At 44.4% G+C, this 13,335-nt stretch overlaps 1 protein-coding gene across 1 annotated transcript in view; it reads right to left on the bottom strand.

Annotated features, from left to right (window-relative positions):
- The window catches only part of NBEAL1 (neurobeachin like 1), a 109,040-nt gene that overhangs the window by 34,191 nt on the left and 61,514 nt on the right, over nt 1–13,335 (bottom strand). The window contains 14 exon segments of the mRNA XM_033169829.1: nt 851–965; nt 1,796–1,920; nt 3,080–3,237; nt 4,494–4,643; nt 4,748–5,053; nt 6,161–6,289; nt 7,726–7,879; nt 8,510–8,684; nt 9,586–9,630; nt 9,633–9,678; nt 9,680–9,727; nt 9,729–9,865; nt 9,868–10,144; nt 10,974–11,062. Coding sequence (XP_033025720.1) covers nt 851–965; nt 1,796–1,920; nt 3,080–3,237; nt 4,494–4,643; nt 4,748–5,053; nt 6,161–6,289; nt 7,726–7,879; nt 8,510–8,684; nt 9,586–9,630; nt 9,633–9,678; nt 9,680–9,727; nt 9,729–9,865; nt 9,868–10,144; nt 10,974–11,062 — 1,954 coding nt within the window.

Below are 13,335 nucleotides of genomic sequence, written 5' to 3'. Positions count from 1 at the left end.
CAGCAAGAGATCGGGAGAGAGATAAGAGTCCCCGGCTCCCTTTCAGCCCCGCCCCCTTGCCCAGGCCTCTATTGTTGAATGTGCTGCAGAGGGAGGTTGGTTGTTTACCCAGCGACATGTGACTGGCTGATTATATTATCTTTCTGGAAACTGTAGAAAAGGCTCCCTTTCCTTTAGAAGCTGCAGAAATGTGAGTTGAACCCCATAAAAATGGGGCTTTTCCTCTTTGCTTTCCCCCCTTTGCAAAAGGAGCTTTGCTTTTCCCCCTTTGCAAAAAAAGCTGAAAACTTTTAGCTGATCCTAAAAAAAAACACGGTTTTTCCCTTTGCAAAAAAGCTGCAAAACTTTTAGCTGATCCTCAAAAAACCAGGGCTTTTCCCTTTGCAAAAAGCTGCAAAACTTTTAGCTGATCCTCAAAAAAACAGGGCTTTTAGAGGAGGAAAACCAGAAAAATATTTTTTTTCTTGTTTCCTCCTCTAAAAACGAGGTGCGCCCTATGGTCCGGTGCACCCTATGGAGCGAAAAATATGGTATGTAGATTCAACTGGGCACAAGAGACCCAACCATTTTTCCCCCCAGAGACACATTTGATCTGGCATTCAAAAACCTGCAAAATTAGTTCCGCTCAACGTCTGGGTTTGTGCTTTTTGAAAGCAGGTTCCTCGTGCCCACGTGTAAAATAACTTCTGAAAACAAAGGGGACTTTGCGGGGGGGGGGAGTATCTGTGACAATGGCATGGCCACCTGCTACTCAAATCAAATTCGTATTGAAAATCCTACTGCGCCCTCGGGCAAGAACAAAGCAGCTCTTTGGATTCCGGCCCCGGGATCACCGGGCTTTGCTACATACATGCTTGTATTAGAAGCCGGATCTTCATCTGGCAGCTCAAGTATATCATCCTCCATATCGCTGACTTTCACTTGCTTCACAGCCTCCAGGAGCAAAGCCTCGCTTGATGGCGCGCCTGCTGAACTCCTTTTGAGATAAAGTGAGATTTTACAAAGCTAACTGCATTCTGCTACAGGTAGGTAGCAGTGTTGGTCTGCCATAGTCAAAAAAATGAATAATTTCCACTTCCAGTAGCACCTTAGAGACCAACTAAGTTTGTTCTTGGTATGAGCTTTCGTGAAGAAGTGTGCATGCACACAAAAGCTCATACCAAGAACAAACTTAGTTGGTCTCTAAGGTGCTACTGGAAGGATTTTTTATTATTTTTTATTCTGCATTCTGCTAGACTTATATCGCTGGACTAAGTTAACCACACAAATGTTCTATTAACATGGTTTCTGTTCATATTATACTGTTATAATCACTACAAGGGATTGGGGGAGAACAAACTGATTTGCACAGACGTATTTTAGTTGAAGTGTGTTTTTGGGGGAGAGATCAGTGACCAATCAGATTATTTTAAGATTTTAAGAGTTTATAAAACACACTTGAAAAAATTGATGAACTATGCCGAGATAGCAAAACTTACAGGGAGAATCAGAAACCAGGAAGAGGAGGTCTTTAAAAAAGAATGGGGAAGGTTTCTAATTTATTTTAAAAGCTATTGTAAACAACTGAATACATTGGCAGGACTGACAGAAAACTTGTAGTAAAAATTTGAACTATGGATTGAAAAAGGATTTATAATAGAATTATGAAAGAGATACAGAGGGGAAATCATTCATTAAGATCCGGGGTGGGGGAGAGTCAGAAGGGATTATGTGTTTATGTATTTAATTCATTTGTTTATGTAAAATAGAAAGTGCAAAAATAAAACTTATTCCAAAAAAAGATATTATATCTCACCTAGATTATCCCTTAGGGCACTGGCCTCCTGATGAGAGTTGAAATTGTAATTTTGTACCAACTTTAGCCTCATCCGTGAGTAATTTTCCACATTTGAAAGTTTCCAGTGAATACGATTTAGCTTCCTGGCGAAAGGAATATACCCAAAATAATTTGACATGCATCAGACGCAGAACTTAAATGCTACAAGAGTTTCAAACAAAAAAACAAGAAAGTAAAAAGCTTTAAATCAGGCAAACATCGCTGCAGGTGGATTTCAAAATTCATAAACAAGCTGTAGCCGCTTAAGGCCGTGAACAATGATTTGCCAACAGTGGTGGAAGACCTGGTTCTCCATGGGTTTCACAGGGAGCGATTCCCCCCAAAGGTAATCTACTCTGATCCCCATCAGAGGTGGGGCTGAGAGACTTCAAAGAAGTGTGACTAGCCCAAGGTCATCCAGCAGCTGCATGTGGAGGAGTGGTCCACTGCTCTTAACCACTACACCACACTGGCTCTCCAGTAAATTCACTGGAGAAGAGAATCTACCTCTCCTTAGATGCCATCCCCCGTCCCCATTTTCTCGGCAAGATCTTGTATTGATCCATCAAAGCCCTAGCTTTCGCAGTACGTTAAAAGAACCAGAATGGTCATGGGTCTTTGCATAACTGAACTACAAAAAAGGATGAACTAGGGAGGAAAATCCTGAAGCTCGGGGGGGGGGTGAATGTGCGCGCGGGAACATTTGCATCAGAAGTTATTTGCTGGGAAATGAACCACATTACAAAACTTTACATGGGTAGTCTGAAACTTAATGTACAAGACACATACAGGTGAAACTCGAAAAATTAGAGTATCCTGGAAAAGTTCATTTCTATCGGTAATTCAACTTAAAAGGTGAAACTAATATATGAGATAGACTCATGACATGCAAAGCGAGATATGTCAAGCCTTTATTTGTTATAATTGTGATGATTATGGCGTACAGCTGATGAGAACCCCAAATTAACAATTTCAACTTTGGGGTTTTCATCCGCTGGACGCCATAATCATCACAATTATAACAAGCAAAGGCTTGACATATCTCACTTTGCATGTCATGAGTCTATCTCATATATTAAACTCCAGTAGCTAATGAAAACAATTGCTTACATAAATGGACTTTTCCACGATATTCTGATTTTTCGAGTTTCACCTGTATGATCAAAAGAATATTTAGCTAACCCGCTTGATAGGGAAGAGTCATTCCAAAGAGATGCATAATGCTACCTGAAGGAACAAGAGAAAACAGGATCCTCCTCCTACCTTTCAGCCCAGGGCCCCTGCTCGCACGTGAGGTAGAGTTTGGCAGCTCTCCACTGTCGGAGAGTTGCCGTCTGCTTATTGTTCACCTGCTTCAACATGCTGTTGTAACGCAGGTTTTCCTGCCGTGCCCGTCGGTTGAATGGCTCCACGAAAAACTCCTGGAGGTGAGAAAGTTTAAACACTTAAATGCAGCCGTACCTTGGAAGTCGAACGGAACCCGTTCCGGAAGTCTGTTCGACTTCCAAAACGTTCGGAAACGAAGACGCGGCTTCTGATTGGCTGCGGGAAGCTCCAGCAGCCAATCGGAAGCCCCGTGTCACGTACGGGTTCCAAAAGAACGTTCGCAAACCGGAACAATCACTTCCGGGTTTGCGGCGTTCGGGAGCCAAAACGTCCGAGTTCCGGGGCGTTCGGGATCCAAGGTACGACCGTAAATGCTAGTGGGGTTGGTCAAAGGACATGGAAACATCTATACAAGGGGCTGTTTTAATACTCTCCAAAACAACAAGATCCAAGCAGAAGCAAATCATTCCGTTGAGTTGTTCTCCAAATAAAAGACTCCCAAGGCTGGAAAAGAGATCCAGTTGATTTCACGGATCTGCCACCAGCCTTGAAAACAAAAGGTGTCTTCGGCAAGCCTTGGTGCCAAAGATTAGGGCAGCCTTCCCCAACCTTGTGCCCTTCAGATGTTTTAGGCTACATTCCCACCCCACCCCAGTCCCAGTCAGAACAGCCAGGGAGGAAGGGAGGTGCGGTCAATTGGCTTGTAAGTCCAGCAACATCTAGAGCAGTGTTTTTCAACCTTTTTTGGGCAAAGGCACACTTGTTTCATGAAAAAAATCACGAGGCACACCACCATTAGAAAATGTTAAAAAAATTAACTATGTGCCTATATTAACTATATATAAAGTAATTTTCCCACGGCACACCAGGCAACATCTCGCGGCACACTAGTGTGCCACGGAACAGTGGTTGAAAAACACTGATCTAGAGGGCACCAGGTTGACTACCCATGAGAGGTTTTTTGCCGCCCCCAACCCTTGGACCAAACTGGAATCTTCCTGGCCAGGCAATGATCCTGTAGGAAGAGCTCTTGCTGTGTCTGCTCTGCTTGGGAAGTACCGTATTTTTCGCTCCTTAAGACACACTTTTTCCTTCCTAAAAAGGAAGGGAAAATGTTAGTGCGTCTTATGGAGCGAAGGCTTAGCTCCCGCTGCCCCCCACCCCACCCCGGCCGCGTTTGGCGGGAGGTGGGGGCGGCAGCGGAGATGTTGCTGGATCCTCCCCGCACCTCCTACCGCTCTTGACCACTACACCACACTATTTTTTCCCTGGTTTTCCCCCTTTGAAAATGAGGTGCGTCTTATTGTCCGGAGCGTCTTTTGGGCCGAAAAATACGGTGATGAAACGTCACCTGAAATTTGAGCTTGCTTTCTCCTCGCTCCCGCTCTCGTTTGTGGATGTTGACCATCAGTTCCTCGTAACAATCTTTCCAAAATACCGCCATACGCTCGTGGCCGTCGCTGAAAGTGCTGAGTTCGTACTGCTTCATATGTGGAATGATCTGGTGCACAAAAACGTTAAGAGGGTTATAGTGAACGCGCCTCCTCTCTCCTGCGCAGGAGAAGGGAAAAAGAACGGCGGCTGAAGGAGGGCCTTGCGACTTACAAATTTAGCAATATAGGTCTGCCATTCCTCCGTGTCGCAATAGTCCTGGAAGTCCTCGAAAAAGGATGGGCTCCCGTTCGTCGAGGGCAGGGAAGGCAAGTGCAAGCCCATGAAGAGAAGCTCGTATATTTTGGAAACCAGCGTCCGTACGAGAGGGATCAGGAAGGAGTAGGTCTCTGTCTTTTCCTTGATCGATCTGCTCAGAATGCCTTCCAGCCTGCCCAGGAGGTAGCAGGACTCCAGCTGGTTGTCAAGCACTTTGGTCTGAAGGAGGGTGTTTAGCTTGGCTGCAGCCATTGCACAAACCTGAGGGGGGAGGGAGGGAAAAAGTGGGGGGGGGGAACCACATCAACCAATGTGCCCCCAAATCCCCCCCAAAAAATATTCCGTCCCTTCGCAGAGAACAGAGAACTGTAGTTTTGAGCCAAAAATACAAAGAGAAACTTCTTATTGCAGAAAAAAAGGAGGAGGAGGAGTTCGAGGTTCACAATGTCCTATTCTCATCACAATAAACTCACTTGTATACTCCTCCCCACTTTAAATCTAATTCTCTTTTTTATAAATAATTTTTATTTGATTTTACCAGTATAAAATTATAACAATACAACACAACTATATGTATCCACGTTTAAAGATTCCTCTGAATATCTGGACTTCCTACCTTCCCCTCCATGGGTCCTATTGTTAACCTTTTCTACTGCATATTTTTAAATAGTTCATATTTTTAAAATCTCTATTATCCTCCTAATACTTGCTACGATACAAGTGTTATTGCAATCCTGCTAATGTTTTCATCTGCTTGCAGTGGTCTCCAAGATAAATTATAATTTTTTCGCATTCTTTGTTAAAGTTTTGGTCTTCTTTGGTCTCGGAGCCTTCCGGACAGTTTTGCCATTTCGGCACAATCCAACAGTTTAATAAACTCCCTACAAGAGAAGAATGGCAAATTAAATCTACCGGTGAAACTCGAAAAATTAGAATATCATGGAGAGGTTCATTTCTTTCAGTAATTCAACTTAAAATGTGAAACTAATATATGAGATAGACTCATGACATGCAAAGCGAGATATGTCAAGCCTTTATTTGTTATAATTGTGATGATTATGGTGTACAGCTGATGAGAACCCCAAATTAATCTCAACTTTGGGGTTTTCATCAGCTGCACGCCATAATCATCACAATTATAACAAACAAAGGCTTGACATATCTCGCTTTGCATGTCATGAATCTATCTCATATATTAAACTCCAGTAGCTAATGAAAACAATTGCTTACATAAATGGACTTTTCCACGATATTCTAATTTTTCGAGTTTCACCTGTAATTCTCAACACACTATACAGACTCTGGATATTGCTAGGACTATTCTGCATCACAGCAGCTGCATGCTATACAATTTGCACGGCAACAAACCTGCAAATTATCCTGTCCAATGAATCCAAGGAGCATCTGGACTTGTACTTGGTAGAACTTCACATACTCTGGGCCGGAAGAGTACCAGACGGACAATGTATCCATGAGAGTCACCAGCTCCTCCAAGAGCTATGCGGAAAACCATTCGGAAATCACGGGGAAGGAGAAGACACGTTATGGGTTTTTGTTTTTTTTTAAGCACTAAAGCAGAGGAACAGTCAAATACATATCGCGATTCACAGCAAGACCAAGCAATGTGCAACCCAGGATTGCTTTAAAAATTACCCCCCAAAAAACTTAAAACTGTAAAATTAGAATACACACCACACACACACCACACACACACAAACATGCATGTGCTATTTGAACGAATGAATTTGAACAAGTGACTTTGGAAGTGCAGAGTAGGACAAGAGCACCACCAGCGGAAGACACCCGAATCTCAACACCATTGCACCTCCCCCAGAAACCCCAAACCAGCAAGGGTTCAAGGGCTGTGCCTGCATGCTGCCATCGAGCTTCCAAACAGACAGACCTATACTAGATACTATATATATACTATATATATACTATATACTAGAGAGCCACTGTGGTGTAGTGGTTAAGAGCGGTAGACTCGTAATCTGGGGAACCGGGTTCGCGTCTCCGCTCCTCCACATGCAGCTGCTGGGTGACCTTGGGCTAGTCACACTTCTTTGAAGTCTCTCAGCCCCACTCACCTCACAGAGTGTTTGTTGTGGGGGAGGAAGGGAAAGGAGAATGTTAGCCGCTTTGAGACTCCTTTGGTAGTGAAAAGCGGGATATCAAATCCAAACTCTTCTTCTTCTAGGGAAACGGCAGCTATACTTGCTTTCTTATTTATTACAGTACTGTGTAGAAACTTGAAGATTTGTCTATTCATGTATTAAACGGGATCCCTGCCATGGAGAATGTGTTTAGAACCCAATCCGTTTCTAAACATTAAAATATATATATTACTAATTGATATTGTTAGTTTGAGACCAAAGATATTTCTTTTTTTTTTCTTTTTTAAATGAACTCACTCCCTAGAGCAGTAGAAATACCACACACCCCAAGTGTGCATGCACACGAAAGCTCATACCAAGAACAAACTTAATTGGTCTCTAAGGTGCTACTGGAAAGAATTATTTTTTTAAAAAAAATTATTTTGTTTTGACCCCCTCCCCCCAAATTAGACCAACCATGAAATGCAGAGGCAAAATCTCCATGAAGAATATGCGGCGTGTGTAAAGAAGAACACAGACACTGTATGAGATGACCCAGACAATGAGCTTGCTGGGCAGTTCTATGTACACCATGGTAAATAGACGACTGGTTTTCTGTATCCACCCAGACGGAGGCTCATTTCTTTCTAAACTGGCTGCTTCAACTTTCAAGTTGGACTTAAAAGATGGCAGCCGATGTCACAAGCAAAAGTGCAGTGCCGGATCAGACCAAAGGTTTTCTTCCCATAGTGTTTTGTTCTCCAAAGTGGCCAGCCGCATGCCTATGGAAGCATCCAGGCAGGACGCAAGGGCATCAGCAGATTACAGATTCATTCATACCTTTTCCGTCCACAGACTTGAATTAACAAGCCCTTCCGCTTGCAGGAAATCTTGCACGATAAGCAGGAGCCGGAAGGCGTTTTCTGCATACACCGGGAGAGATTTAGCGTCTCTGTTGTCCATGACTGCCCATTCCAGCATCTTCTCTAGCAAGCTAAGTTAAAAGTGGAAACGTGTTATTCAAAGGAAGCGAACGTTATGAATTTCAGAGAACAAGGACCTGGTTATGTATCTAGCTCTGCCACCTTTTTTTTTTTGCTATGGGAGGACGTTTTAAACTGCTTTTTGAATTTTGTTTCGATATTGTAATCCAGCCTGGGGCTTCAGGCCAAAGGGAGGGTAAATAAAATATCAGTAATAATGTCTTGAGACTCTTGAGAGTCCCATGGACTGCAAGAAGATCAAACGTATCCATCCTTAAAGAAATCAGCCCTGAGTGCTCACTGGAAGGACATATCCTGAAGTTGAGGCTCCAGTACTTTGGCCACCTCGTGAGAAGAGAAGACTCCCTGGAAAAGACCCTGATGTTGGGAAAGATGGAGGGCACAAGGAGAAGGGGGTGACAGAGGACGAGATGGTTGGGGAGCGTTCTTGAAGCTACCAACATGAGTTTGACCAAACTGCAGGAAGCAGTGGTAGACAGGAGTGCCTGGCATGCTCTGGTCCATGGGGTCACGAAGAGTCGGACACGACTAAACAACAACAACAAAAATGCCCTGTGGCCTTTGGGCAAGGGGCAGTATAATATATATGTATATATTTAAAAATTCTTAAATAAACTCACTTGAGTTTTATTTCATCCGTTGGCCGTAACAGCTCATTGTATCCCCGTTTGGTGAGGGCAGAAAAAACCTGCCCCCTCTCAACCCAAGCAGCATCGTCAGATCGTTCTATGCCTCTCCACATCACACAAAGCAGGGCATCGGTGAGTAATTGTATGAGATCTTCTTCACATGCCTATGGAAACAATCATGTATTTTAAGGAATGATAATATTATTACTATAGGTACCTAAGAAGGCTTCTTATCCTTTGGAACCGGGACTGCTGGCTTATGTACTTATTTTAGAAATTATGGTCTCTCTTTCTTTTCTTTTTTAGCTGACCAGCCCCAAAGTAGCATCCAATCATATTAAAAGATACACTATAAAAAGAAAAGGTAATTCCAAACAGTGAAAACCACAATAGTGTGAATGGAAAGCCATTCAGGGAGAGCAGAAAATCAACTTGTGCTGATGACCTCCATCTGGATTTGCCTACTATGCAGCGGCAGAGCCATGTGAAAAGCACAAATCTCGAATCTTTTTGAGCAAAACCGAATAAACACGCATTATTCTCTCTTTTAACGAAAAGTTTAACTGTGAAAGAGTTTTGATTAGCGTACTTTTCCGTGTATAAGTCGCCCCAATGTATGAGGGGATTCAAAATTAAGAAAATGGGAGGAGATGGCACAGAGTTTTGGGCTTTTTGGGGGGGAATACCCAGGGTTATGGAGCTTTTTTGGGGGGAGATTGCTGAAAATGCTCAGCCGCATGCGTCGCAAAATCCGCCTCTCGCTGTCCCCTCGCCCCAGGCAGAAGCTGCCACGATCGCCCGCCCAAATTGCCTTCAGCGTCAGCCAATCAGCGTCAGCCATTGACGCAGCACCAATAACACCCCCATAGCCCTGACAGCCACGGAAACACCATCAATGCCCACCTATGCACTATCCATGTATAGACGACCCCCACTTTTTAGCATAATTTTTTAAAGAAATAACACTTCTTATCACGGAAAGTACGGTATTTTTAAAATTAAACTGGGCGGGCGGGCATGTGGGACCAACCGCAAAAGTTTGCCGAAGCAGGACGAACACATTCCTCGCGAAATTTCAAATAACGAGAGATCTGCAGGGAATGCCACCTCACTGAAGCGTTTGGCTCTTTCTCAAGATGCCCAGAAAATGTCTTGGTGTTTCTCGACAGGTGACTGGGTGCTGGGCAGGCTGTCCACCATCTGACTCCCCAGCGTCGCCCAGTTCGTAAGAGTCGACGCTCGAAAGGTCCAAGCTCAAGTGAGAGGGGTTCTTCTGCCATAGGTCATCTTGGTCCTCAGCCTGAACGAGATCTCTGCCCCAGGAGGGATCTTCGAGCATCACCCCAGTTTGCTGTCCTCTAGGCTCCACCGTCGCAACGAACCATTGACAGAGGCAAAACTGGTAGCGTCTCCCCCGTCGGCTTTGAAGAAGAGTGTTTCTGAAACTCTTTAGCCGCACCGGCGTGCTTTTCACCCTCTTTGGCACCGTCGTTCTTCCTCCCTCGCGCCGCCGTTCCTGACCTTGGCGTTTCTCTTTCAGGAAGAACCTCGCCACGTCTCCTGCCAGCCACCGCTGCTGAGAAATCTGCTGCGCTGATCCGGCTGGCTGTGGAGGATTTGCAAAAGCTGCGGGAAGCATATAGGGGCAAGCTGAAGACTCAACATATCAATCTGCAAGAGGAACGTTTTCAGGGCTTTCTGCTTGCCCTTTGAATCACGTCGCCTCGGAAAGAGTCCCACGGTGCTAAACCAGCACGTCAACTTAAGATTAAGTACAGGGTCTGAGATCTAAAGGTGTCTGCGTCCTAGAGATGGGAAGGCCTGGAAAAAAAAACCAGTAAAATGTGGGGGGGGGACCAAGTTTTCCTGGTTTTCCTCCCAAGCCGTTTTTTCCTGAAAAAATGGGAGGGGGGGAGTTTGATATAGTCTGTGTTGTGATATTATATCGCAAGTGCCGAGCTGTTAACGCTGCAGCAGCGAGTACTTGACTACGAGTCATGTTTCACTCCTGTGGGAAAGCCCTGGTCATACCAACTTTCACCACACTAGATGTTACATTGTAATGTACTGTTGTATTTTACTTTCTGTTCTGGCTCAGAGATGCTGGACGCAATTAGACAGCTCTGAACTCACGAGCTGGCTACGCAGAGACATACTCTGCATTTTAACTGCAATAAGTAGTTTTAGCCTTTACGGCTTGTGTGTGTTGTTCTTCAAGCTGGGGAACAATCACATATTACTAATGTGCCCCTGGACTCGAGTAGCCACGTGCCCAGAGGCTTCGTCCCACCCTGGGGGTCAGTCTCACAACCTGCCCCCGCGGGAAGTCTCATAACAGTCGAATATTCTACATACTTTTTTTTTTCCAATTTTCATCCAATAGACCCATTCTTTGCGATTCACCAATGGTGTTCCTGTCTTCCACCTGTCCCCCAAACGACCACCCCCAACTCACCTTTTGACAGATGGCCACTCGGACATTGATATCTGCTCTGTGAGCCAGATGCACCACTGATATAAAGTCCCTGTAATTCACAACTGGATCTGCAGAGTAAGGATTCAAGACACGCATGATGAGAAAAGGGGAAACGTCACGAATCCACCTCCGTCCCTTTTCCAACCCCCAAATTGCAGAGGGTTGGGGGGGGGGGTTCCGTGTATTTGGACTTTGCCATGAAAACACTACAATGAATTGAAGTGATAAATGTATTTTCCTATTTCAGAACTCATACAAGAAGAAGAAACTGTTAGGGTTGAACCACACAGTGGGGAACTTTTTAAGTGCTATAACAAGGGTCTCTGGACCTTCTATTGAGGCTCATCCAACAAAAAATTATATATACTGGACCCCATCACGTTTGTTTAAAAAGGTATCTAACTGCTGGAGATGCAATAGGGATAATGCTTCTCTAAAGCATGCTTTTTCATTGTCCTATATTTAAAGTTTTTTGGCAGAAGATAACTGAAACTGTCAACAGAACTGTACAGAACAACCTTATGTTTACAGAGCAAAAGATCCTTTTGAATTATATACCCAGCACATGGAACCTTACAAAAGGACAGTATGAATGGACTCTCTGTGCAAAAAGACTGAAACTGATGAATTGGAAAAATAAAAATAAAAATGTGGCTTCCTTCTACGATTGGATTGAAGACTTACACTAACTTGCAACATATGAACAACTTGCATATAAACGCAGACTTGCCATAGAGAAATTCAATGATATTTGGAATCAATTCTCACAAATACTGTAATAGGTTACGATCTGGTTAAGTACAATAACAACTTTGTAAAGTATATGGTTTTGGGGTTTCTCCCCTCCCCCCTTTATTTTCCATTCCCTGGTGCTGTTTCTCTTTTTCTTTCTCTCTTTTATTTACATCTCGTCACGTTTAGTGCACATATAAATTGTGTACTTTTTAAACTTTCAATAAAGATGTCAGGGTACGAAAAATAAAAAAGAAGAAAACGTTGTTCGCCGTAGAGAGTTGAGTTGTACAGAGTGGGATTCCTTGCGTCTATATGCTACTGTATGACTATACCCAGGCAGTCATGAAGAATTCAATGTATAGCAACTAACGATGCAATGGTCTACATGTCTACTCAAAAGGATATCTCTTTGGGTTTATTCCTAAGTAAGTAGGGGCAGGATTGTATCCTTGGCTTCCCTGTGAGGAAGGAGCAGAAGGTTTTTCCGGGTCATGTGGCCAGCGTGACTAAGCCGCTTCTGGCAAAACCAGAGCAGCACACAGAAACGCCGTTTACCTTCCCGCAGGAGTGGTACCTATTTATCTACTTGCACTGTGTGCTTTCGAACTGCTAGGTTGGCAGCCCTCAACCACCTTAGAATCATAGACTTTGTAGAGTTGGAAGGTGGCAACAAGGGTCATCTCATCCAATCTTTTGCCCAATGTGGGGCAACCCTGACAATAAGAGACTCATGCTCTAGCAGCAGAGCTATCCCTTAATCCAGTCTTGTGTTTGCCTGCAATTGCAATGGTTCCCAAGGCAGCACTGATGGCTTGAATGGATTGTTTAGAGCAGGGGTAGCCAACCTTTTTATACCTACCGCCCACTAATGCATCTTTCTTGATGGTAAAATTTCCTTACCGCCCACCAGTGCTTGATGGAAGGAGGATTCAGCTGGTGCCGTAGAACCCCCTACCGCCCACCTAGAATCCTGAAACGCCCACTAGTGGGTGGTAGGGACCAGGTTGACAATCCCTGGTTTAGAGCAGCGGTGGGCAACCTAAGGCCCGTGGGACAGATGCAGCCCAATCGCCTTCTAAATCCAGACCGTGGATGGTCCGGGAATCAGCGTGTTTTTACATGAGTAGAATGTGTGCTTTTATTTAAAATGCATCTCTGGGTTATTTGCGTGGCCTGCCTGGTGTTTTTCATTAGTAGAATGTGTGCTTTTATTTAAAATGCATCTCTGGGTTTTTGTGGGGCATAGGAATTCATTTCCCCCCCCCTTCAAAATATAGTCTGGACTCTGGCCCACCACATGGTCTGAGGGATGGTGGACCAGCCCACAGCTGAAAAAGGTTGCTGACCCCTGGTTTGGAGGATGGAGAGAAAGATATGCAGCCCTGTATTGGGAAGTTTGTAATGCTGTGTGTGTGTGTGTGTGTGTGTGTGTGTGTGTGCTGTAAGCCGCTCAGAGTGGCAGGGAAACCCAGCCAGATTGGTGGGGTATAAATATTATCGTTCAGTCGTGTCCGACTCTTCGTGACCCCATGGACCAGAGCTCGCCAGGCACGCCTATCTTTCACTGCCTCCCGCAGTTTGGCCAAACTCGTGCTAGTCGCTTCAA

This window comes from Lacerta agilis, chromosome 1 (genome assembly GCF_009819535.1).
Source record: "Lacerta agilis isolate rLacAgi1 chromosome 1, rLacAgi1.pri, whole genome shotgun sequence".
Lineage (NCBI taxonomy): Eukaryota > Metazoa > Chordata > Lepidosauria > Squamata > Lacertidae > Lacerta > Lacerta agilis.
Note: the sequence above shows the minus strand (reverse complement) of the source record. Positions and strands in the feature narration are given on the sequence as shown.